General features: G+C 40.7%; 1 protein-coding gene across 4 annotated transcripts in view; it reads right to left on the bottom strand.

Moving 5' to 3' along the window:
* The window catches only part of PDLIM5 (PDZ and LIM domain 5), a 120,131-nt gene that overhangs the window by 7,162 nt on the left and 85,306 nt on the right, over window positions 1–27,663 (bottom strand). For all 4 annotated transcript variants that reach the window (XM_081924893.1, XM_081924895.1, XM_081924896.1 and 1 more), the window contains 4 exons: window positions 26,041–26,187; window positions 24,477–24,614; window positions 16,658–16,842; window positions 2,903–3,080 (listed from right to left, as the gene is read on the bottom strand). In XM_081924893.1, the coding sequence (XP_081781019.1) occupies window positions 2,903–3,080; window positions 16,658–16,842; window positions 24,477–24,614; window positions 26,041–26,187 (648 nt within the window). The remainder of the gene's footprint in view (window positions 1–2,902; window positions 3,081–16,657; window positions 16,843–24,476; window positions 24,615–26,040; window positions 26,188–27,663) is intronic.

The following is a 27,663-nucleotide window of genomic DNA, read 5'->3' as shown; positions in this document are numbered from 1 at the left end:
CAGTATCTCCCTATATTCAGAGGTTATTCATGATTTTTGCAGTTAAAAGTGCCATGTTTAATGCATGGAATCACACCAAGAAAAGACCACAAAGTGATTATAACATTACTTTCACTGATCCAGAATTTAATACTCATGCTCTGAATAACACAAAGTGAATTGCAACACGGGCCAAGAAAACGTAAGTGTTAAGTACTGGCTGTCAGTTAATGTACTAATTTCAGTCTCTCCCCCGTCCATTGTACCACTTTGAAGTATCAATAGAACTTACATCGGAGTGTACACGCTTAAGATCCATGCTAAGTCCTTCAAATGTTTCCCTAGGAGTAGAACTGTAATCATTTATAGGACATGCCTTGTACTCTCCATTTATTAATGAATAACAACGGTTTGGATGAAGTTTAAGCCTGCTTCACTGATTGCTTCCTGCACTCAAATTGCTTTCTGTTACTATAGTTGTGGTCAGATACTCAGAACCAGTATTCCTTTCAGAATTTTGAGACACAGATGTGTTCCCCCATGGATAAAAATATCCAATATTTCCATATCCAGTGTTTCCACATCCAATGTGAGCACTTTCTTCGATTTGTATTGTTCAAACAGTAACTGAAAGGGCACTGATGGAAAAAGATTGCTGGAGTGTATCAAGTTAGTGTCACTGTTTGCTCTGTTCTGGTAACCAAAAGGCAACAACTCTGGCCTGATTTCTTCGCGTTAAATGAAGATAATATAAAAATAAAAATCACATTTTTATACTGCATTCCTTTTTCATTTCCTGTGTCAGGCAACACTTAACTCCTTATTCATCTTGGGGAATCCCCCCCACTCTTTTTTAGCAGCTGACAAAGCCTATGATAACTTTGTTTTAGAATGAAAAACCTTTAAAATAAACCCATTGCATGTAAACTACACAAAAATACATTAATAAAAATATGGATTTGGAAGTAATAGCTAACTTAGTTATTCTGACATTCAAAGACATGTCATGCTGCATGAGTACTTGAGTACTGTCAAAGAACACCCCATCAGATCCACATTACAAATATTTTGTAGATTTCTACATATGCAATAGGCCTTCCCCCCTCTCTCCCCCTGCAATGCACCCTGCCAAACCTCACTCTGGGGTGGCTGGCTGAACCCATGGAAGAGCACACAGGGTGAGGAAGGGGGATATTGTTTTGTCTGGGAAGCTGAAATGCTTGCACTGACAGAGTGATCGCCACGGCGCTACGTTGAATTTGTCATCTGTCTTAGGTTTCAATGCAAAAAGAAGGATTTTTTTTTAAAAAAAGTAGGCCCAGGAAAGTATCTATGATGACTAGATGATAACTTGATCAATAATTAAGAAAAGAAATTAAAAAGTTATGAGGTGGCCTCTCTTAAATTTTGGGAGCTGGCATTTCATGGTTATTTTATGTCTCAGTGTAAAGTAACCAAGTCTACAATGCAGTTTGGCTGCAAAACAGGTGTGCTGTGGAATGTCACTTGATCCAGCGCTTACCTTTTCATAGGTAATACTGCCCCAAAGGGCATGAACTGTAATTATGCTAAAACCTCAACCCTGAAGGCTATCACAAGTTTCCCAAACCACTGTAGTGCAAGAGTGTACGGAGAACATGATATATTGATTAAGGTATTGTCAGATGGCTTCAGTGCATATCCTTCTCATCTGGTGTTTTCTGCTTCCTTTCATTTCCTGAATAAAGCACCGGGATTAATTTGCCTGCAGATACTGCGGGCATCAATTACACATTGCATCCATACCCATACAATATATTTTATAATTCCCAGCCTAGATATTGTGAGCATTAATTATGCTTTGTTGATCCTCCTACATTTTTCTGTGCTCTCTGATACGACTGATCATGGAGAACTGGTGATCCAAATGCAGGACTTCATGGATCCTCCTTGGGTTGGCCCAGAGTTCTCAGAGTGGGGGCAAGGTACGGATATTGCTTGTCTCCTCGTAATTTTTCCTTATGGAATCATGTAAGACTCAATTCCATTTAACGTGCAAGAGCCAGCTCAACTAAGTCACATGAAGGGGTGGACTAATCATCTTCCTTGACACCCCTACAGTTTCATCATTTCCTTGATGACTGGCCACAGTTAAGAGTTCCAGTGTGAACTGACTAATCCAGGCAGACAATAATAGCTCTGTAGCCTGCCTTGGGGATTTGGGATACCTGTCACTGACAAGGTTGTTACAGAAGGCAGTGCTGGAGCGCAACCTGCAGGCTGTCAATCATTGTTATTACATGGGTTGAACTTGAAGACGACTTGTCAGAAGCAGTCAAACTCCTAAGGAGCTCGTGTAAGCATAGTTCTAGCAATGATTCAATTGTTTGTTTAATTGCCATTTAAGTTTGATAAAGGCGGTATTGTTTAGTTTTCTTCTGGCCTTCAAAGAAATATTTGTTACTGCATAGTTCTTGTTTTATTTCCATATCACCTGCTATTTGCTTTTCACCTTGTTTACCTTCTGGGTCTGATTGCAATGAATACTTATTTGCTTTAAATTTCACTTCTGGTGTCTCCTGCTCCCTGTGCCAATGTCACTAAAAACAGTTTCAAAAAGTGTCCATAGCTACTGGGAGTGTATGATATGCAGTTTATATTTATGCTAACTTTCTTCTCAGATTCAAATTATCATTCAGTGATGTGCAACTTTTTTCTACTATGAATTACACAAACATTAACTATATCTATATATACAATCTGTTTCAAGTAGACTTCTAGAAACACCAGCTAGTAAAACTTATAATTTATCATGTTTGTGGGGGTTTTAAGAGAAGACCTGGAATGGTCTTGTCTATGGGCTAAGAATATTAAGGTGTAAAAATCTTGTAGATTAACAATTAGAAAGCCTTCACCTCATGTTAAAAGGGGGGAAATTACAAACCTAATTACTTGATTGCAATGAGCACACATCGGAGTTCGTTTTCCTGCCGGAATATGCTCTGCCATCTGAACCAAAGTGTCTTCATCTGTTGGCAGAGGTGGGGCTGCTGTATTTTTTTCACTTGGCACAGTTGCTCCGGGTCTTCCACTCTTGTCTGATGTCCATCCACTTCCAGCTGCTATAAAACAAAATGGAATGAAAACTTTATAATAAACTATGCTTGCAGTGACAAATATGAGTAACCTCAAAGAAATTTTGAGGCATAGTGTCAGGGGACTGCCATCGAAAGGGGGGAAGGAGGCAGGAACATACAGGGAGCCTCCTACTTTGTTGAGCAGTAATACTTCGTCAGAGACTGCGGGGAGCGAAGCCTCAGGCGAAACGGAAGAGGAAAGGTGGGGGGAGGTGAGGCAAAGGCTCACAGGTGTTACTACAAGCCCCTGTTGCCTAGTTTGGGCAAGGGAGTCAAACGTAAGGAAAAGAGGAGGAGACTGGGGGTGTCGAGGTTCTTATGCTGGGGGGCGGGGACAGGAAGAACACACTCTTGAAATCTGTTAGTGACTGAGGCAGACATGAACTTTGGATTTCTGCACTGTACATAGGTAAAGGTAAAGGTACCCCTGCCCGTACAGGCCAGTCATGTCCGACTCTGGTGTTGCGCGCCCATCTCGCTTAAGAGGCCGGGGGCCAGTGCTGTCCGGAGACACTTCCGGGTCACGTGGCCAGCGTGACGAAGCTGCTCTGGCGAGCCAGCACCAGCGCAGCACACAGAAACGCCGTTTACCTTCCTGCTATAAAGCGGTACCTATTTATCAACTTGCACTTAGGGGTGCTTTCGAACTGCTAGGTGGGCAGGAGCTGGGACCGAAAGACGGGAACTCACCCCGCCGCGGGGATTCGAACCACTGACCATGCGATCGGCAAGTCCTAGGCACTGAGGTTTTACCCACAGCGCCACCCGCACTGTACATAGTTTGCACCAAATAAAACCTGGAAAAAGGCAGGTTGGAGTCCTGGCTGTTTACTCGCGAGCAACCATACTCATCCCTGACACATAGCATATGTAATGATTGGGTCATAGCTAAGCAACTGGAGAATGAAATAGATGTGTACCTATATATTAATCTGTACTATTATAAGGGACACAGGTGGCGCTGTGGGTTAAAGCCTCAGCGCCTAGGACTTGCTGATCGAAAGGTCGGCGGTTCGAATCCCTGCGGCGGGGTGCGCTCCCGCTGCTCGGTCCCAGCGCCTGCCAACCTAGCAGTTCGAAAGCACCTCCGGGTGCAAGTAGATAAATAGGGACCGCTTACCAGCGGGAAGGTAAACGGCGTTTCCGTGTGCAGCTCTGGCTCGCCAGAGCAGCGATGTCACACTGGCCATGTGACCCGGAAGTGTCTCCGGACAGCGCTGGCCCCTGGCCTCTTAAGTGAGATGGGCGCACAACCCCAGAGTCTGTCAAGACTGGCCCGTACGGGCAGGGGTACCTTTACCTTTACCTTTTTACTATTATAATTACAAAATAGTTTATTCCAGGTCATAACTATGAGCCCTTATTGGTTTGTTATAATGCAATAAGAGCTCTTAAGATGTAATCCTATTTTTATTGTTTGTTATCAGTGCTTTATTTAGTAAATAAGAAAAATGTGGCCCTGGTACTCATATACTGATAAAAGTGCTGGTGCGTGCCAGCAAAAAATGGTTGCCATGAGCAACAAACAAACATACAAACAAACAAACAAACACACACAGGGGCTGCTACTCCATACTGGTGAGAATTGTTGCAAAACAGTATCATCATCCTCATCCTCATCATTTCCCATGGCAGCTGAGAGCAGCAAAAAGCATTAAAAACCCATCTAAAAAATACATTGCTGAATCCAAAATGTCTAAAAGTTCTTTTGGAATCCAAGAACCATACACTCAAACTATTAGTTCAAGTAAAGGGTAGCTATGAATGGAAAATGTGGGGTGGGTGGGTGAAGGAGTTACTGGTTTTGAGATTATGTATGTGAGATTAATTTATTTCTCTATTAAAAGGTCATCTTTCGTCTTTTGTTATAGTATAAATTTTATTTGTTAATGAAATCTCTTTTTTTAAAAATAGAACTGTACAGGTACCTGGACATAAGTGTCATTTAACTCAATGGAGCTTATTTCTGAATATATACATACAAAATTGCACTTTAAAAAGTTTTTTTAAAAATGCTTTAATAAAAAGCTTGAAAAGTTGTAGCTCAAAATATACTCATGGATAGTTTCCAAAAATGGTATGGCTACGAGTACTTAATTGCAAATAAAACAGGCTTAAGAGAAGGAAACAATGTTTAAAAACATCTTGAACTTTCATCAGGTGCCTATTATTGCCAATCAGGTTGTTTTAGCAAAATAAGTGGGAGGTGACAGAATTTTTAAAATATGGTCGTCATAAAAATAATGAAGACACTGTAAAGAACGATGAACAATCCGATTTTATGTGGGATAAATGTTAGTAAGACCCCTCCCTTTCAATTGAAGATCTGGATGAAACACAAAGTTATTGACACTATATGTCTAACATTACAATGTGAAAACTAGTTTTTTAGATTTATTATCTTGTTACTACCTATATCTAAAAACAGAGTTTTCAGACAGTCTGAGAGCAACTATGCATTCATATTATTTGAATCACAGTGTGACTCAAAAGCGAAACACTATAGATATTAAACTTTAAGCAAACAAATGAGGGATGAATGATATCCTACCTTCTGACACATTTACAAAGGCAGTACAAATAGAAGCGTGTTTGAAAAAAGCATACTTTCAGGAGGCATGCCAAGGAATGTTAGGACGTTACCAGAAGTACATTTAAATAAAAGAAGACTTGCTTCCTTTAGTTAGCTATTACCAAGAAGAAAAAAAGGCATTTTCCTCATTTGAAAATGGTGACCTGATGTGTACTGTGCAATGTTGCATAATAGCCACAGGAACCCAAGTGGGGCTGGGCCACAGAGAAACAAGATAGAGGTGTTGAAATGCTTTAGGAAGCACCAATGTTCTCAGAAGCACACAAAAAAACCCCACACCACCAAATGGGGTGATCCTCCAAAACACACCCCAATGAGGACTAAGTGGTCAACAGGAGTTACAGAATATTGCATGTCAGTTGGGGTGGAGAACCAGGCAAGGGGACAAGAGACAGAACTGGCCTGCTTGAGCTGAACCCCAACTGAGCATTGTAATGTTCAGAAACATGTTTACAAATATTCAACTGGATAAAGAAATACCACTCCTTAGGCATGCAAAACAATATTTCACCTATTCATATACAAACACAGCATTTCCCATGAAATATTACTACTATTACTATTTTGATTTTCTATATCACTATTTTAAAGCCTTAAAATTAAAGGTGGCAATATTTGGCACAGCCAAGGTTTTATTAATAGCATATTATACTGCTGATTGCCAACTCAATAGTGAACTGGAAAAAATAGTGAAGCATTGCTACGAGGGAGTAAGGTCAGATGTGTGAGGCAGTTACCCTGACAGATGATCTCTTGCCCATGGCAACAATACAACAGACTAAATAGTTCAGCACTCACTTAAATATAAGATCAAGTGTCATGTAATATCTATAAATAACAATACTACTTCAATGTGCACAATTTCATTTTCAACTGCTTAAATGAAATATAGTGCTATTAGACTAGTATAAAACGAAATGCTGGTTCTTCAGCAGAATATTAACACACTCTTATACAGTAGCAGTTCTTTATTTCCTGTCCATGTGGAAGCTGAAGGAATTTATCCTGCTTGAATAAAAAAATAATTATGGTAAATGTATGAGATACTTTAGTCCCTTAAGATCCCCCAAAGAATCATGGGCTCAGGTTAGCAGCAGAGAAAGAGCACAAAGCATTCAATAGCCACATTTTATTTTATTTTGCTGAATTTGTGGAATACAGTTAAAGCTTTAAATCCTCTCATGATGAAAGGCAGAACAGGAAGGATTATGCTGTTATCATTTCTTAAAATGACTGAGAAAGCTAGAATGTGCACCATGAAAATCAGAACAGGTGCATTAGAGGCCCGGTTACAACTTCAGAGGGTTAGTTTCCTGCTATAGTAGCTAGCCTTTCATCTCTCAAGAGCTCAGATTAAATGGGCTGTGAAGCTTCTTAATTAAAATGAGCATTCTGGGTTGGCTTGGGTCATCTTCTCATCTGCTGTACCATAAGCCACTCAAAAGTCAGCACAATTTCAGAGTTGTGTGTTTTTGTGTATGTGTGTGTGTGTGTGTGTGTACTGACATACACATACAAACACCAAGCAACAGCAGTTATAGAACCTGGGAAGGAAGTAGCACCTTGGAGCACCATCACATCCTATTTACACCCATCTATTTATTTTAGTTTGGCAAATTTTTGCATCAAGTAGCATTACTCATTATATGTCATAGACTTGTGTCTTGGCTGGCTTCATGGTTTTCCCTGCATGATTTTTGCATAGTGTACACACCCACCCACCCACCCACCCCTCTCATGATTTGTGAGATCAAAAATTATGAAACCAATATCACAATAAGGACTTCAAGCTGGTTTGGGACGATATATTACTTTATCGCCCAGCCCAAGCTCTGGATAATGCCATTGGGGTAATTGGGATGCCATACTGGGACTCTTAAAAGTAGAACTACTAAGTAATGAAGCAGAAATGGCTGTGAGCGATAGAGACATTCCCACATTCCGAGACAGCAAGAGACTTCTGCATGGACAGTTCCATGCAGTTTGGAATGATGATGGCAGCAACCAGACCCCCAAAAGGCACAATGAAGATAAACACACAATAAAAACCAGTAGTTAACAATGCAAAATTCACAAGCCATTACCTTCAGGTACAATAAAATTAGGGTTGCCATATGTCTGGGTTTCCCCAGACATTTAAAACCGTACTATCCTTGCTACTAAACAGCACTTCCATTTTACTTCTGCCAACATTTTCTAAAGGAGAGATGAGAGCGCTGGCTGTAAATCATCTAGCCTGATAAGAAGACCCTGTCTCTGGACTATATTTAAACTAGGGAATGGAAGTGAATTTCATTCAGTTTGCAATTTTAAGTGAACTGACCTGATTCCCATCTCCCACACTAGCACAATGGAATGGAACCATACAGCCCTTGACTCAAAAACTGTACCAAGTGTCAATATATATATTAGGATAAAATCATTTAGAAATATGTTCAATGAGATAAAACACATATTTTAATATGAATTTTTGGATGGATTTTTTTTCTCATTAAAAAAAACCAGTTTAATGTGGAAACAAATTTATGAATGAACACATGCAAAATTAGCACCAACTGGAAATAAATTAAGGACAGATGGAAGAGACTAACAGAGGTTATTGTATTCCCCTATACTTCAGCAAGACTAACTAGTACAGTGGTACATTGGTTTACGAACTTAATCTGTTCCAGAAGTCCGTTCATAAACCAAAGCATTCTTAAACCAAGGTGTGCTTTCCCATAGCAGCGGGGGGCTCAATTTACAAATGGAACACACTCAACAAGAAGCAAAACATGTTCTGCTTCCAAGGCAAAGTTCACAGACCAAAACACCTACCTCTGGGTTTGCAGCGTTCCTAATCCAAGTTGTTCATAAACTAAGCTGTTCTTAAACCAAGGTGCCACTGTAGTTGAATTAGCTTTGTATTCTATCTTTTTTTTTTTTTGGTCTGTTAACAAGTAGGAAGTGAAATCAAAGTTATGTATTAAGTCTAGATCTAGATTATTTCACTGCATTACTGAATCTATCCTATATTTACTTAACTGTTAACACAGGCAAAACATTTGATGGCTACCAGATTGGGGAAGACTGGTCTAGGAACTTGAAATCTTACTCATTTTACATTAAGGTATCCACTCTCACACGTCTCTTCTTTTCCCATTGCTCCTTCTTCCATACCTTTGTCCACACACTTCCACACATATGCCCACACAGGTGCATTTACTATCAGACCATATTTCTCTCTTTATTCCCCACCTTTTCAAAGCACTGTAGCAACACCTGAGCTGATTTTGAACTGCCTGCACCTCGTCTAATCATAGCAACCTATGTGAAGTCGGTGTCAAATGCTACCATTTTGATCTGATAGCACCTCTTTTGCAGAGGTATATGTTGCAATGGAGAATCATGTCCTAATTAACTAATCAACCCTCAACAGCTTTTTGCTATCACTCTTTGTCATGGGGTAGCAGGGAAAATTCGAACTTTTTGTTTTTTACAAGACTGTCTGAATTCACTCTGCATAACGCAGTGGCGTAGCATGGGTTGTCAGCACCCGGGGCAAGGCAAGTAATTTGCGCCCCCTAACCCGTGGATTTGTGCCCCCTAACCCTAACCCCCAGATGGTGCGGCCGGCCCCCCCTGCACCCCCCACGCTACGCCACTGGGATAACGTATGGTGAATTTCTATCAATCATTGATCCTGGGGCATGTCTCTATGTGCTGCAGCACTGCAAATGCTTTCTAGGAGCGGGGTTAATTCACCTCTTATTTTGCCATTTTAAAATGTTATATTGTTCGGAACCATGCACCCTCTGGGTGGCTGAGACAATGTTCTCTCCCTTAAATTTCCAATGGAGGCAGATCCCACCTAACAGGGTAGCCTCATTGCAGAATTACTGGGGCCATGGCTAGAGGCCAAGGAAGGATGCACTGTTGCCAGAAGTGGGTGGGAGGAGGAAGAGGATATGGGCACATATTAATCCATCCCCTCTGCATTTGACGCCATGGGAGCAGCCAATGGACTGTGGAAGCAAACAATGCAAGCATTTCAACGCTCTCCCACTACCTGAACCTAGATATGAATAATGCTAAATATTTCCACATCAGTTTATAAACCAATGAAACAATACATACCCCCCCCAAAGATATAGCCCCCATTGTATCTTCCAGTGGTCCCAGGAATTTCACATATTTTCATTTATATTTGCACAATCCTAAAAAAACCCTCCAAAATAAAAACCAAAAATAAACCCCACTGCCACAGTGATTTCAAAAGGTTGACATTTCACATCACAAGTAAATACCTCGGCTTTAACAGTTGACATTTACGAATAGCTTTGCTGTGGTTTCACAATATACTTTCCTTGGCTGCGTCGGAATTCACATTAGTTAACTTGTGAGAGTTTGTGGTATGCCGCCTCGTGACAGAAAAACAATTTAGAATTATTAATACCAGACTGTCCATTTGTTAGAATCAAACTCCTCTGATGTTGCTACTGAACTATCTATACAATGTTTGTAGGGAATTAAGGTCTATTCCTACATTTCCTATATTGGTTGACTGCAGAGATGCCTAATCATATCCTCTTTGATTCTTCTGCAAAAAAGGGGGGGTTCCAGAGAATGATTTAAAAATCTATGCAGAAGTGAAATTGCTGAAGCAGGTCTAGGTCTGATCATTTAAAGGAGTCCAACAATGTTGTATTTTAGTTTGAATAAAAAATAATCATGATTTAGCTCCAGCACTGCATAATCAGTATTTCTATATTCCTATGGTCTCCCTATGCCTGTAAACATATGACCTCAACACTGCAAGGCATTATGAGAATATTATTTACTGCCTTCTGCAAAGAAAATGATCTAGTCATTAATAGTGCTAAATCCAAATTAGTGGTCTACTATGGTAAGAGGAAAAAATGTTATACAAATAGTACATAGACTTAGAACAGATAAAATCATGTTATCTTGTAACAGCTTTTTCTGCTTTGGGATCTTGGGCTTTACAAAAATAAAAATAAAAATGAATGCTTAGACTCCTGAATTTTAGGCACCTGTGATCAATATGGTCATTTTAAAGGTCTTTAGAGCAAAAGTGCTGCCAATGTTTGTTTTCAACACATAAATCGAGGGCTTTGCAAATATCACCAGAACAGAAAGAGTTCAAAGGTGGTGGTGGTGGGGTTTGCATGTGAGTTGGGGTATTAAAATCGCCCCCTGCTTATTTAATAAGAACAGTTATGTGTTATGGCAATCTCTGGCCTAACACATGTTAGAATATCTAATTATTGGTGCAGATTATTTCAAATGGGTGAAGAGAGACTTCCTAAGACGTGACTTAAAGAAACAGATGGCACCAGCTCCAAGCAGTTTCTGGTTTCAGAAATTTTCCAAGTTACTAGAATGGATTTTCAGGGCTGGCTCTGAATTCACTTGTGGCCAGAAACATCTTTAAACAAAGAGTATCAGATGTCAGAGCAGAAACTGACAAAGTTGAACAGAAAAGGGCTGCTATTATGCATTGATTGTCAGTTCCAAAACAACTGTATTTTCATACTGATGCTGATATTTCCCATGAAAACAGAATAACAGAAAGCTTTTATCGTACTTTATTTTGAACAGATGGAATCAGTGATGCAACTTTAGAGATTCCTGGGGCATCCATCTGTTGGGCAGCACTAACAGGGTACCTGCCTCAGTATATTATCTGAAGTCTAATATTAGAGAACGCTATGTAAAGTCCATACAAAAAGCATGAAATATTGGAGACTTACTGACTGGGGAAAAAACACTTTATATTATAAGGAACTAATCAGTATGTCAAGGAGAAGGGGACGACAGAGGACGAGATGATTGGACAGTGTTCTCGAAGCTACCAGCATGAGTTTGACCAAACTGCGGGAGGTAGTGGAAGACAGGAGTGCCTGGTGTGCTCTGGTCCATGGGGTCACGAAGAGTCGGACATGACTAAACAACAACAATCAGTATGTAACCTGGAAGGGTGATAAAATTCTTCAAGTCTTAGGGTGGTATTCAACTAAGTTTTACTCAAAGTATACCCACTGAAATTAATGGACACGGCTAAGTTACATCTATTACTTCTAGTGAGTCGACCTCAACTGCCTCATGATTCAGATGGAACAGAATGACAGAGGTGGGTATAATTAAATAATGGTAACACCTAACTCCTAATCTCCTTATGACCACTCCCAGTAGAGTCAGACACAGTTAAATAGTATGGGAACAAGATTGACTCCTGTATTTCCAACTTTCACAGTGCCTTAGCGGGGCCCCCAATAACTACTTTCTGGAAATGGCTCTAGAGGCAGAAGCAGAACCAATAAAGTACAGTGCCCCCAACTTTCACTTTCTTGAGCTACTCCAGAAGGATATTGTAGTCAAAAGGTGCCAAAACATCAAGCAGAATGAGCAGAAGTATACTCCCCACATCTCTCTCTGATGACAAATGTCATCAGCCAGGGCGGGCCCAGGCAGTTTCAGTGCCCTGACTGGGCCTGAAGCCAGGCTGAAATAGATCCAGACAATCAGTTACCTATTTTTACCTAGCAGTTAAAGTATTTTGCAAAACCTGGACAAAAGCACTTAAATATTTCATGAAGTAGCTGCAGTTGCATGAGGAGCAAGTATCCACTGCTAAAAATAGCCAAATGTAATAGTGGGAAGTCTTCGCATGTCCTGTACTTGGTATAGATTTCCACAAAAGCTCAAGTTTTCCAAATGTGTTCTAGGATCAGTATATAAATCTCCTTAATGCTTCACAGGTGGTATTTATCACCAAGAAATCCAACAAGTTTCATAAACAAGCTGATGAATGCACTGTTATGCTTCCATTGTGGATTTTTCTCACCTTCTTTTTATGGACAATTTCATCTGCATGAATGCCTTTAGATACAACCCTTTGTGATTGCTGTTATTTTCACTTAAGAAGAACTGGCACATTATATTTCCCCCCACACAGCATCTTTTAGTAAGTACACTTTCAACAGCTACTCCCTCTTGTCAGTCATCTCCCACCTTCAGACAATACGCAGAGCCTCTGTCAAAATCATCTTTCTCCCACAGTCACTGAAGTCATCCTTCTGTTAATCTTCTGCACTAGCCCAACTTCCTTTTTAACACTAATTTAAAACTCTAGTTCTTGATTTATAGTGCAACCAATCCTGGCCTTCCCTGCCCAATCACCTAGAAGGCAAATGGCTAGATATATGATTGTAAAAACCATTATATTTCTTTGTGTCTTTTGGCTTATTTTTATTACTCAGAGGCCTCTCAAGTTATCTTGAGAAAGACATCTTGGGTGTGAGTCCTGGAAGACCTGCTCCATGCCTTTGCAGGCCTTTTCCAGTTGACTTGGCACGGCGGGGCCCGGACTGACTCCAGCTACAAAAGCTAAGGCTGCTGAATACACTCTTTGGCTGGGGTATTGTTTAGGGGCTTTCACTGTTTTGTTGTTGTTGTTGTGGTGGTGGTGGTTGCAGTTATTTATACATATTTTTGTATCTTTATTTTTAGATCTCATAATGTGTACTTTTTACTATGTTTTATTTATTGCTTATTGTTTATGACTACTTTTATTATGTTTTATGTTGTAAGCCTCCTTGAACATGGTTTTTAACAAATTAAATGACAATGATGAGGAAGTCAGCCTCAGCCCATAATGTGTTAACTTCAAAGAAACACACACACACACACTCCAACAAGGCTGTAGGAGATAAGAACCAACTCAAAAGAATGATAGGCTCAGTCATGAAACATAATAGCTTTATAAGGTATTTCTGAGCACAATTCAAAGTGCAGGTTTTAACCTTTAAAGCTTAAACATTTTAGGAGAGGGTTGTTTGAAGGACCATTGGCAAAGACACAAACTTGCCCAGGCTTTGAGATGTGAAGAGGCCCTGCTCATGTGGCTGCGTGTGATGTGAATTTGGTTAGTAAGCTTGAGAGAAAGGGCCTTTTCTGTGGTGGCACCCAGGTTGTGGAAACAACTGCCCTCAGGGATGGGCATAGCCTTTAACTGTGGGTTTTTAAAACGGTTTTAAGAAACTTCCTCTTCTGAGCAGCCTTCTCTTAAATGTCTTCCCCCACCCCCGCACGAAAGGTATGTTGCAGAATATAACTATATTAGTTGTTACGATAGTCTCTTACTTGTTTTAATCGGCCTTTATAATGAGCAGTAAATGTCACTCCTTTTATCAGCCCTGATTATTCAATTTTTTCTCCTTATGTTTTTATGATGTGAGCCACCTTGGGGGCAGCATATAAATCTTTTTATAAACATAAATAAATTAGTGGCAGTGCTGTGTCAAATCCAATTGGCAGAGTTTTTCTAAACCATTGTCCTCTTTATTATGCCACTTTTTTGGAGATGGGGCAAATTTCAGAGATGAGGCAGGCTTGGTCCATACCAGTTACATAACTTTATAAGGTGGCTGAGGAGCCAAGAGAAAGCTCTTGAAAACAAACAGTGTGCCAGTAACAACAAGTGTGGTCCTGACTTTCAAAGGACTTTTTTCAGCCTGCTAAGATGGAATGGGATATACTCTTTTCCACCTAACCGGGAGATCCTTTGAAAACCAGGATTACCATCACTGTTACTAGTGCAATCCCTGCTTTCAAAGGCATTTTCTTTCCCAAAACCACCTTGCAAAATTCCTTTCTGAGAGGGACCAGCCCTCAAATCCCTCTAAAATTCACCATGCCTCTCTCCCAATTTTCAAGGTGGATTTTTTTTAAGTGCTTCCCATCGTCACAATCATTTGCTTTAAAAAACAAACAAAAACACCTGCACTCGTAAAGTTCAGCTCAGCTCCAGGCAGGGAGCAAGAATCTTTACTCTTCTGTAGAGCATGTTAACACAGTTGTGGCCCTTGCTGTTGAGCTGGCAACAGCAGAAGTGACAGCGGCAATATCAGAGAGAAAAAGTACTGAAATGTGATTTTGAACATATACTTAAAAAAAAAAAAATCAACCAGTTATGGAAGACCGCATACTAAAACTTTCAACACTCTTAACTTTCCACCACCAAGTAGAATAATCTGAAGGTCAAACACTGCATTTTTGTTAAACGTAGCATATCTGAAAAGAACACAGAGCATTCAGCGCAGGCTATCGTCTTTTCCTTTTTGTAAACAGCCTTAACTTCGTCTCACGTTTTGCCACTAAAAGTGAGTTCAATGGGGCATAGATACGAATATTTATCGCCACCTTGAGGATACTTTGAAGTTCCACACCTCTGAAGCCCAAAGAGTTGTTCGTTTATTAAATGGTTGCAACACAGCCATATGCTCAAAAGGCTGCATTATTAAAAATACATGGCACATTAACACCTTATGTTCTCTCTTTTACTTTGAGATTTTCCCCCTAACTTGTAAGCACATTCCCTGCCTCCCCTGAAAGGACAAATCCCTTTAAAGTGCCATTGAAAATACAGCTTTACAACTTGAATCATTGGAGAAGCAGGTAAGAGGACCCTATCCTGTATTCAAGATGGTTTATAGTCAAGCTATTCGGCACCCGCTGAAAACATTATTGTTTAGGCAAGCCTACCCAGATGCTTAAGGGATGCAGGTGGTGCTGTGGGTTAAACCACAGAGCCTAGGACTTGCTGATCAGAAGGTCGGCGGTTCGAATCCCCACAACGGGGTGAGCTCCTGTTGCTCAGTCCCTGCTCCTGCCAACCTAGCAATTCGAAAGCATGTCAAAGTGCAAGTAGATAAATAGGTACCGATCCAGTGGGAAGGTAAACGGCAGTTCCGTGAGCTGCTCTGGTTCACCAGAAGCGACTTAGTCATGCTGGCCACATGACCCGGAAGCTGTACGCTGGCTCCCCTGGCCAATAAAGCGAGATGAGCGCCACAACCCCAGAGTCAGTCACGACTGGACCTAATGGTCAGGGGCCCTTTACCTTTGCCTTTTTACCCAGATGCATAGAAAGCTGAGGTAATTTTAAACTGCTTTAGTTTGTTAGCTTTTGTATGTTTAAAGTATAGTTCTGAATTTTTCTCAATTTTACTGTTTTATCTTGTAAACAGCTTCAAGGCATTTTTAAAAAACAATCAAGCAGTGTATAAAACTTATGAAATAAATAAGTGGCCCATTTTAGATAGCAACCCTCAGTAAATTTGGGGTGTTTAAGAGCCTATAAGGGTACAGATTTGTTAACTAAGCCATACAGGACAGTTACGTCCACTCCCTTTTCAATATGGCATCACAGACCTATGTACCTTGAGAACTGTATTTTTAAAAATGTTTTCTGTGTTATTCTCAAAGTAGAAGTTTCCTGCAGGAAAAAATATAGGAGTGGAAACATTTATTCTCCACAGAACTGGCTGTATAAGTGTATCATATTAATAATTAATAATTACTGATATACTTGAGAAGGGTGGCCTTTTTTGTATGTATTGTATAAATGATGCCACATACTCTTATTATAAAAAAGACCCCTGGACAGTTAAGTCCAGTCAAAAGCGACTATGGGGTTGTGGCGCTCATCTCGCTTTCAGGCCAAGGGAGCCAGCGTTTGTCCACAGACAGCTTTCCGGGTCACTTGGCCAGCATGACTAAACCACTTCTGGCGCAACGGAACACAGTGATGAAAACCAGAGTGCATGGAAACGCTATTTACCTTCCCGCCGCAGTGGTACCTATTTATCTACTCACACTGACATGTTTTCAAACTGCTACTCGCACTGGCGTGTTTTCAAACTGCAGCAGCTTGGACAGAGCGACAGGAGCTCACACTGTCAAGGGGATTCGAACCGCTGACCTTCTGATCAGCAAGCCCAAGAAACTCAGTGGTTTAGACCACAGGGCCACCTGCATCCCTACTCTTATTATAGCCTTTAACACACTAGCAAAGTAAGGCAACTAAAACCTCAGATTTACAACCAGGAATTATCCTCATCATTTTACCTTTTCCATATACACCTTTTGCATTTTTAACTGAGCAAATAGTAGTTGGTAAATGTACCTGGCTGATTAGAAGATTGCCAGCCTGAGGTTTTGACTGCATACTGAGGTCCTGTTGGCTTGACAGCTGGCACAGATGCTGGATTGGCAGGAACTGGTCCACGTGTGCCGTTCTCTGGAGTTTCAGGCATGCTCCTTACTGTGGCAGCAGTGTAAGCAGTAAACTGTGTTTGCTCCAGAGAATCACTATTTGGAAACAAAATATTATCCCTTAGTTTAGAGCATTCACAAAACAAGGGTAGATGAAGTTAGATGAATGTGCTCTTGATTTACATAAATATGAGGGATATTTTTTATCTGAAATTACAAAACTCTACTCCAAAATATTTATCTTTCATTATATCCAACACACACAGCAATGTATTTGTCTTATGACAATTCGGACTCAGGGAACGTGACAGCTCTCATTTTCAATGTTTTGAAACCCAAGCACACGCTGAAATAGCAAAATGCTGAGATCAGTTACACAATTGGTACATAATGCTAAGGTATAGTGTTTCTGAAATGCCCAAGACAAATGAACAAACAAATCAGGAAAAATACTTTTAAAAGATAAGCTTACACCTCTGGAAATAAGAAGCTTATTCCAGGTTTCACTGTGGCTGATGTCACTATTGAAAAGTCAGTGTTTTTGTTATCAAAACACTGGTCAAATGCACCCAAGGCTTTCCGTTTGAAGTCATTCCAGTAGGCAAGTGAAACTAGCAGATGCTTCAAGTCTGTTATTTTTTTGCTGCTACTTACTATTGCAATTATATTCCATCTTTTCTCCAAGGAGCATCTAGGGTCTGAGTACATGGTTCTTCCTCTTTCATTTTAACCTGTGAGTCATACTAGGCTAGGCAAAGAGATAGCGACTGGCCCAAGATCACCCAGTGAACTTTTGTGACCGAATGGGGATTTGAAAATGGCTCCCCTTGGTCCTAGACATTTCACTCACAATACCACACTAGTTATTACACACAAATTAAATGAGCACAGAATGGAACGCTATATGTAGGATGAATGATAACAGTAAAAAAATAAAGCCATACAGCTGCAATGCAACAATCTATGGGTATTTTAATGGAAGGAAAGGCTGCAGCCTTGGTGGAAAGTGGCCTTTTCATGAAACTTTTGATTTATGGCTCACGCCAATGCCTACTGAGCTTAGAAGGAGACTCTCTGTCAACATTTGCGGCAGGTCTCACACACCAATAACTGTTGGAACTGTTTTTGTAAGATTTACTTCTTCACATCAGAAAACATTTTTCTCTTCTGCCGCTGCACTCCCTCTGGGCTTCCTCCCAGTGGTAATCTTTACATCACGTTCAAGTAATCATGGAAATGCTGTCAATATGCAGCACGACGACTTAAAAAGCGCTAATTTCCATAGCAATCGGCTTTCTGGCATAATTCTGTGTATCAGTCAGACTGATTAATGGGACAGTGTTTTGAGGGAAGAAAATCCCACATTAATATTAAGAAACACTAATGCAGAGTTGCTCATCTGTCAAGTTCATTTAACACAGCCAGCAAAAAGCTCAAGAATGAGCCCCCCCCGGCAACTGGGTACCTCCCTCAGAGGAATGCATCTTTTACCATTAAAAGTAGTAAAGGACTTTTAAGTTCTTTTAAGTGATACAATTTCCCTGATCTGTAGCTTTAAGAAAGCCTTTCAAATTGCATTTAAGAATCGGGGGGGGGGGAGAGACACCATGTGCCATGCATGAAGAAGGTTTCAGGTTCAATCCCCAACATCTGCAAGAAAAGAGATTCTGCCATATTTACTTGGCCTCTGGATAGTGTTGACTCCCATCAGCCTTGACCATTGGCCATGCTGGCTGGGACTGAGAGTTGTAGTTCAGCAAAACCTGGAGGACAAAGGAATCCCCACCCCAAGACAAAGATAGATGGATGAGTCCGACTCAGTATAAGGCAGCTTCCCATGTCCTTCTTTTACAAGACATAAGGCAGGCAGGCTAGAACATGTTATTTAATGCATTGCCATGTGATTTTCAGGTTTTTTTACGTATGATAGGTTAGTTCTAATTAAGTTTCAGTTTTAGGCTGAAACGACCAACACTCCTTTTATCAAAAGAGCTAGTAAAAGATCAGAGAAATTTTGAAGGTGGGGAGACTTAATTGCTGTGAGAGCTCTGGCCCTTTCCCCCTCGGCCCTCCTATTCCTGCTGCCCCTTCCCCATCTTCCATCCCCTCAGATTCTCTACTTTCTCTTTGCCACCAAAAGGGCCAAACCAGATACGATGGGGCAGCCATATTTGTTGTTCATGTGTCTGTCCTGTTTATGCATTGAAATGGAGGGCATTCAAAGAGGCACGCAAGTGAGAGGAGCTTACCTCTCGACACTTCGCCTCCCTGAGACTGTACTTTTCTCTCAGCTCACTTCCAATACTGGAGACAGATTGGGAGAAAAAGTGCCTGAAATGATGAAGTGCTTCCCTAAAGCAGGAAAGACAAAAGGGACTCACACCCCACATGTCAACGCCCTGGTTTCACTGTGGAATAGTGAGGTGGAAAGGGTCATTGACATGAATGTTCCTAAACCCCCTCTCTCGTCATGGGAAGTTTGGGAGGCTGCTTGGTTTACCGAAAAGCTTCAGAAGATAAAGGAGGCCAGACACTGTCTACAGTAGGTGGCACATGTTCCGGTGTGAATCTGATCAAATAGAGACATGAGTGCATAGCCCTTCCAACTGGATGGCACTGATGGCTGTGAAAAAAGCATCTCTCTTGCCTCTATTGCATCCTCAGTGAATCACCTAGTAGGGGGTATTAAGAATGGTAAATTAGGTGGTCCAGACCAGTGTGGTATCATTGACAGAAGACCAGTCAATAGCCTTCTGTGAGAGCTCTGTGAATCACTTTGAGGAGGGGGAAAGGTGTGTAAGGGTATGATTTTCTCATCTCATTTCAATTCACAGCAGAGATCTATGCTGACAGTTTGCCTGAAATCAATACTTCCCATGTCTGACTTCTGAGGTTACATATGAGGATATTTTGCTTTCAGCTTCAAGATTTGGGAAACCTGCTTCAAGTCCTCCAGAGATCAAATCAAACTCACTAACTGTTAAGAGCATTGCAGCTGGAAATATAATTTGAACATGCAGAAAATAGAATTAATTAAATTTAGTAAAAAGCTAAATTAGCGACAGTGACTAATGAAGAATGAATTAGAGCAATAGAGCCACTTAAGTAAAAGTTAATGAGATACAGAAGAGCTGAAGTATGCAAAGCACTTGCCTAACCTATGTATTGCATTTCCCCAAGCTAGAATTAATTCTGTAAAGTAGATCTCTACATATAATTTTTAAAGATTTTTTTCCCCTCCTCCTCATCTACCTAATTTACTGCCATATTCTTGAAGAACAATGAACTCTCTCGGGCTTTTATGGGGACAAGACAGAGAACTGCTGCAATCCAGGAACTCCCTTTGGTGCAAGAAATTTAAAAGTTACACATCATGCAGTACTGGTTAGGGTGCTCTTTTGTGAAAAGGAATGAACTTCAACATGGGCAAATTTGCACCATTGTCTGCCTAGATTGCAACTTGGTACATGAGCAAGAAGCTAATGTACAAAAGTGCTTCAGAAAGTTAAGCAAAATAGTGGGGTGGTCATTCACTTCAGAGGTCAGAAAGGCCAGACATCTGCTGGATTCTTTAGATCAGGAAGCCTACAATTCAGAGCCACTACTTTCATTTTGCATTGAAGAAGAGAGTAGTAGGCAAACATTCCTGGTCAAAAATCCCCCACTAGTGGGACAGCTTGCCCATACAGATCCCTAAGCACTGGCCATAGTGCTGTTAATTCCAGAAATAAGTAAATCTACACAGAAACAGTTTGTTTTTCACCACACAAAGCAATTAACTCTAACTTTTAAATACATTTCAGTACCCTCTGTAAGCAAAACCATTTCTCAGCAAGATTTGTGCTCTTTAATCCTTCCTGTTTTGTTTTCTACATTAAATGTCAAATTTTATTCTCATTATATCAAGCATGGTTCACCTCTGCCTGACAGCAGAGGTGGAGGGGTGACAGCACCCTGGAGGGGTGTTTGGTTTTATTCTGCCTCCCAACACTCCCTAAAATTTGACATTTTTGCCCACTGTTGCCAATCTGTACATGGAAACTGCAAGGCAGGCTGATAAGAGACTCTGCTTATATGGTATACCATTTGACAAAGGGAATATGAAGACAGTCATAACAGGTAAAGCAAAATATTGGGTGAAGGGAGATTAAAGGAGAGAGTCAGCCATACTGTGTAAGGGCTCAGACAAACTTTGCATCAATGTTTCATGAGGGAAACTTGAAAAGTGCAAATAGATGAGCCTTGCAGGAGAGCATTCCAAAGTCAGGCCACCACCACCACAAAGATCATATTCCATAACCACCTGCCTCGCTTATGAAGAAAGGGAAACACAATTTGAGCAGGACTCTTTCTAGAACCTGTTGCTGGGTTGTAACTATAGGTCAATCCTTTAAGCTATTCTACTGAGTCCTGGCTTTTCCTAAGGTGTCTTCTTCCACTACCTAGAGAGCAGCAAGACTCTCCTTCTAAAAGGAGACTCCCCTTTGTGGCACAGATGTCTAATCAGTGAACATAAGAACCAGAGCAAACAGTTATTAGATGCAGGCATTCTTATAACTCTAGCATTCTGACTTAACATACTGTCTCTCCAGCAACTATTCCCACTCCTTTTTACAAATAGTCGTACCTTGGCAGTCAAACGGAATCCATTCCAGAAGTCTGCTTGACTTCCAAAACGTTTGGAAGCCAAAGCACAGCTTCTGATTGGCTGCAAGAGGTTCCTGCAGCCAAATGGAAGCCGCAGAAGCCATGCCGGACATTCAGCTTCTGAAAATCATTCAAAAATCGGAACACTCTGATTTGTTTGGGAGCCAAGGCGTTTGGGATCCAAGGTACAACTATATTCATATATATATATCTGTTTGCCCCATATTCTCCTGATGCTAGCCCTCATGTTACCCAACCATAATTAACCGCCGTTTTTCTAATGTTCTGTACAAGTCACTTCCCTCTAGCTCCACCCAGCATTCTATTTCCCCACTGCCAATCAAGCTTCCCTTTCGACTTTTGTTATAAAGATACTCCCTCTCTCTCTCTCTCTCTATATATATATATATAAAACAATAATAAACAACTGTTTAACTACCTTTGCTTTAGGACTACAGCCTTAGTCGTGTCTCTGATTTAAGGATTAGCTTCTAGCGAGCTTCTAATGAAAATCAACTTTTTGCTATGTTTCAGGCATCTCTTTTTAAAAACAAAGAGAAATGCACAAAGTATTTAAAATGGTTCCACCTTTTTATCACCAGTAAAAGGAGGGAGGTATTGAACTCTAATTTGCGGTTTCTGGAATGTTAAACAAAGATCAACAGATGTAAAAATAAACCTGCCATTTCATAATGTTTGTAGGCATAACAGAAATGTTTGGAGGAAAAATGCCTGCACGATGGCAACATAAAAAAAATGCTTGGTGCCAAGGTCACAGGAGACACAAAGGGAGAAGAAATTCTTACTTTCCACCCCATAATCCTATTCTGCTCTTTAAAAAAACACTTTCCGCTGTAAATTACAAAGGTAAATGTTTATGTTGCTAAAAGTAACAGTGTTTCCAATGGTTTATAAGGAAAAAGGAGGAACTGCCAAACTCACAAAGAGGTAAAAAAGAACAAATAGGGTAATGCTATTCAAGTTTTTTTTGCCTTGGATTCTGTTAAAAAGGGCATACGCAATAAAGGTGTGAGAAGTGGGAATCCAAGTTGCATCAAGCACAAAGCATTCTTTTTCAGAAGCAGCATAATCTGTTTCCTCAAAACACACCATGGTTTCCTCCATAACACTAAATCATTAGTGTTACAATCCTAGAAAGGTGTCAATTATGTGCTAATAGAGGGAGTTTGGAAATTCACAATTTAAAAGGCAGCCAAGGCAGCCACTTGCCTGGTACAAGTAACAGAGCAAGCACCTGGCCCTTCACTTGCCTGGCCTGCCTCTGCCTCCTCTTCCTCCAGCTCTGAAGCTTCCCCTGCCCCTCTGATTCTTGCCTCCTGGCTGGTACAGGTCCTCACAGACCACTGCCCCCCCCTCCCCAAGTCAGACTCCAGCTGCAGACTCTGAAGAGGAGGAAAAACCACATTTCTGAGTCTGGCTCCTAACTAGCAAATCAGTTTGCAGAGAGTTAGCATTATATCTACATACAGGCAGTGGTAGCCAAATTGTGGTGGTAAATAAGCAATTCACTGGCCGACATTTCCCCACTCGTGTCCTAGTCTAAAGGGTATGTCCATTCAACCACTCTTCCTGTTTTCAGACGTGCAGGAAGTGAAGAAACTTTTTGTGTCATGCCCCTGTGTTTCTGCACAGGATGGGTCAATTCAAAGATATTCCACAGGCAACCGACACATGACTAGAGTATATGGCAGCGGTCAATTGTATGGAAGCACATTATGTATGGAAGCACATATGCTGCTACACTAGCACAAAAACTCCTGTTATTTAATGATAGAACAAGCCTTTGAAGACTGACTGCTTTCAACTGACTGTGCTGCTGAAACGTGAAACCCTATACTCCTGTAGTTTCATAATATTTTCTCATATGCCTACGATTTTTGAAAACGTTCCCTCTTTCCAACCTTTTTCTGCACCTCACTATTGTGAAAGACATATGGTAGTACTTTCATATATTATAAAACTGGCCTAGAACTGGCATAACAACCCAGATTTGGGGAGGGACAAGGACAACGTTTTATGAAGTACCAAAAAAAAAAGTTGTGCATCAAAAAAATGGGGGGGGGGAGAGACACTCATCTGGCTGTGGAATACATAATAGACATTCACTGCTCTTAAGGAATTTATGAATACAACAAAACAAAATCCTTTGTATACTGTGACTTGGGATATTCAGAATTATGCCTGCTCCTGAGGCACGTTAATAGTGAAATGGTCCGTGTATGCCAAGCTAGAGGAAACTAGCTCGCTAGACACAATAAATGAGCTAGTTGCATCTAAACCATCAAAACACAGACGTCTGGTTTGTAGGTTAAATAAAGCGTCCAAGGAAAGTTAGGTCTAATGTTACCATAGTTGTGGTCAGGAAGTATGACACAGAACAAAATGTCCCACCCCACAAGGAAACATGAAACATTTTATGGAGTAGCTGTCAAATGTGTATAAAACCATTTATTTGCTCCCCATTTACCGACAGTAACAGCCTCATAAGATTAAGTCAGTGAATATCTGAGGAAGAGAAGACTCTCTGTTCCAATAATACAATAATGTGGCTTCTTCACTGATGGAGTTGTTGCCAGTACCTCATTCAAAATGATTGATTCCACTCTGGTAACATTTTCCCACCTTGCGGTTAACAAAAAGGTCACACCTCTTTTAAATTAAGGGGAAAGGTTCGGTGCTATGCAGCACATCACAAATTCAAAACGAGTTGGAGGGCCACCACCAACCTGCACAATTTATAATGACAGCTTTTTAGAGTGATTAACAGCTCTGTGGCCCCCCCAACTCCACACTCACAAACACACACACACACACACACACACAGCAAAGCTTCCCCCCATGCAGCAAGATTCCCTGTCCCATTCTATGGATTGCAATGGATATTTTGCTAACAGTGACTGATCAGTACTAGTGAAAATAAACCGCAAGAAGACCTCCATTGCTGGAGCTAAGTACTACATGAGTGGTATACGTAAGTGTGAATTAATTCATGACAGTCCATTAACAAGTTAGAAGATAAGAAGTCAAAGGAGTGCAAAACCATTCCTGTCGCACACTCTTACGGTCTCCAGTTTCTTTGCATCTCGGAAGCACTTGCTGATTGTCTTGATGGTCTTGTACTTTCCATAGTTGGCGGTTTGATAATAGGAGTAATGAGAAGGGCATCCAACAGTGTACGATAGGTACTGTGATCAGAGAGTCTGGTAAGCATTTAAAGAGAATTTACTTTGGCAGCTGGTTACTCGCAAAGTAGAAGATTAACTAGACATGCTACAGTTGTGAGACGTGAACTATCCAGTGCAATTCAGAAATGACTCGCCAACTCTAAGGCAATGCTCCCTCTATTCACAGCACCCCCAACAGGGGTGTTGAAAAGTACTTAGGGGCTTGGGACAGAGGCCTCAACAGCCTATAAGTAGGGGGAAAGGGGCAGGAGACCCAGGCTTCAGGGGCCCTTTGTCACCGCTTTGTTCCCCAATAATTTTAAACTGACTCATGATTCTGGTTGTAATATACAATGCTCCTGAGCCTTTGAGAAAAGGAAAGATGTGCAGCCTCCAAATTTGACTCACCAGGCTCTGAGAAGCTGTCTAATCCCAGCAGCCAATAATAGCATCTGCAAAGGCTTTACTAAGCTCTACTAGTTATCCTTCTATCCTGTATTTTCGTGACAGCTTCAACTTATAGCAAGCCAAAAACAAAACAAAAAGCCCTCTTCCCATATGCTTCTCCATTCATTGCAAATATTTCTTTTTGAGGGAAATAACATTGCTGCTTGAGAATTATAAGGCATGCAAAATTCTATGTTGAACCAGATAATTCCAAGTTTTGGACACATCACTATATCAAAATTAGAAGGCTGGGCTGGATAGTTGTTCAAAAGTAATGAGCAGAAACTGCTAAGTGCATCCAAATCACCTTGTATGGGTTCATTTAAATAATTAGAGTGACACATCCTGGATTCTGCATCCATTATAAAACCCCAAGGTAAAAGACTGGATTTTGGTTTGTGTGATGTGTTCAAGAAATGAGCAGAGCTAACTTACAATTCATGCCTTTTCAGCTTCTGCTGTGTATATTTGAAAGGAGTTATATTACTAAAGAATATATTCCCTCCCTCTGGTGCATGTTCAGGTAATTATTTCGCTCGGTTGGGGAAATGATGTGGGTTTTCAAAAGACAAATAATATCCCATACTATGTCCCTGAATCTTGAGTGTATTGTAAAATGCTAGTACACTGGTTGAATTCACACAACTATGTACTAAAGCAAAACAAACAGAGCCTTGACCCTCTGGTTTCTTACTGAGCAGCCATGATGGTGATAGCAGCTTCCACTTGTTTTAGATTAACAGTAGTTGAACATTGTCATCTGAATTTGGCTTCTTTTCATTAACCAGCCAGTTTATCCATGTTCAGACAACATGGCAAATTGCAGTATTTTAAAAACGTAAGTAGAACTTTCTGAAACGATCTTTGCAGCTACCTCAGAGAAAGAATACTAAAGAAAAATGTTTTAGCATCATGTCTGAACCAGCTCTGTTAAGTTAGTACCACTGAATTTCACCACTTGCAAATGAACATATTGCACCTCCCACCCTCCACGAGATACAAAGATATTCCAGACCTCCGTACAGCAACTGCAGCAGACACAGCAGCAGCGGCACTCTTAACTTGTGACGATTCCACCTTTGGAAGTAAAGTAGAGGGGATTGGAGCAAACGTTACATTACTTCCCAGTGGATTTTCCAGTGGCTCTTTCATAGGGTAGAAGCTTCAGTTCAAATGGAGAAAAAGCAAGGAAGCGAGAGGATAGAGAAAAAGGAAATGAGAAATAAAATATACAAGGCACATTTATAGAAGTAATTTCAAAGCTCATTCCTAGCAAAGCAGCAACAAAACCGCTAGCACATTGGATGGGGACCCCGTGTTGATTCCTGCGTTTAAGGAGATTGGGTTAGATTACCCTTGGGGTCCCTTTCAACTCTATGATTCCATGATTTTTTTTGGGGGGGGAGACATTTAAGCTACCTAGCGTACAATTTCATTAATGAAATTTTCATAACTGCTTCAGAGACTTTTAAAGTCGGCTCTGTAATGGGAGTTTGACCATGTTCAACCCATGCAGTGGTGATGGCTCTCATATTTTAATCGAGACAAAACAGGAAAACTGATGCCTTCACATTCTCTTTAAAGACTGCCTGGACTAATCTAATAGCAATAATGCAGCATTGTGTGTGTGTGTGTGTGTGTGTGTGTTAGGATTCTTTCCCCGTGTTGCAGTCATGGAATTGTTTTATCACATGACGGTGTATGTTCTCATTCCACATAGTAGGAAGTGATGGAGACAGGATGTTTGATTACTGTGTTTCTGTGATGTAGAATTATTGTCCTGTGTTCTTTCTCTTTTTGCTGTTTGATGCTGATGAGGAAGGAGCTGAGTCAGTATGCTCCAAGTGTATTATATGTAAATAAAGTAGTTTAGCCAATATTGCTGCGCTACTGAGTCTGTCACGCTGACTGCTAACACTTTGCTGATCCTGAAGTGTCCTGATGTCTCTGAGGCATCAGTCATTGTGATGTTCAGGCTGGAGAAAGACTTTGAGTCTCCCGACCGACCAGTACTGAACATGTTGGACTAGTCAATAGCATAGCTCTTCCAATATCTAAGTGCCTCTTTGATTGATATGCAGTTACTGGAATTGTAGCCATTCAAAAATGAAGTTCAGCCTGCACTACTAATCCAGTATGGAAAAGTCAGCAAGGCCTGGCTGATTGAATTTATGCATTTTCCATTTTTTCTTCCCTAAGAATGTTATTGAGCCTGAAGCAGTTTCTGTCATCAATAGAGAATCCAAATCTAAATCCAACACAGAATGCGGCATGCTTGCCCCCACTGATTTTAATGGGGTCGCTGAAGTCCATTGGTTTCAATAGGCTTAAGCAAGCTTAAACTTTGTATCAGGTTTAGACCTTCCTTTTGATCTTCTTAAGATGTATCTCCATAATTCATTTAAAGCTTCAAATCAGCATGGTGGCTTTTATAAGGCAATTGTAAAGAAAATTTGATGCATGATCGTCTCTGATCGTCTTCCATGAATTTAAGCATGGAGTATTTGGTTTCAGGTCATTGGGACACAGAGCTTGAATTTTGTAATGAATAACTCACTTCAGATGCTAAAAGAAAATTAGCTGACCCCTCATAAAAACAGCAACTGGGGTTGGGCGGAATGTATGAGATTATTTTGAG

Source organism: Podarcis melisellensis, assembly GCF_964234715.1.
Source record: "Podarcis melisellensis genome assembly, chromosome: 9".
NCBI lineage: Eukaryota > Metazoa > Chordata > Lepidosauria > Squamata > Lacertidae > Podarcis > Podarcis melisellensis.
Note: the sequence above shows the minus strand (reverse complement) of the source record. Positions and strands in the feature narration are given on the sequence as shown.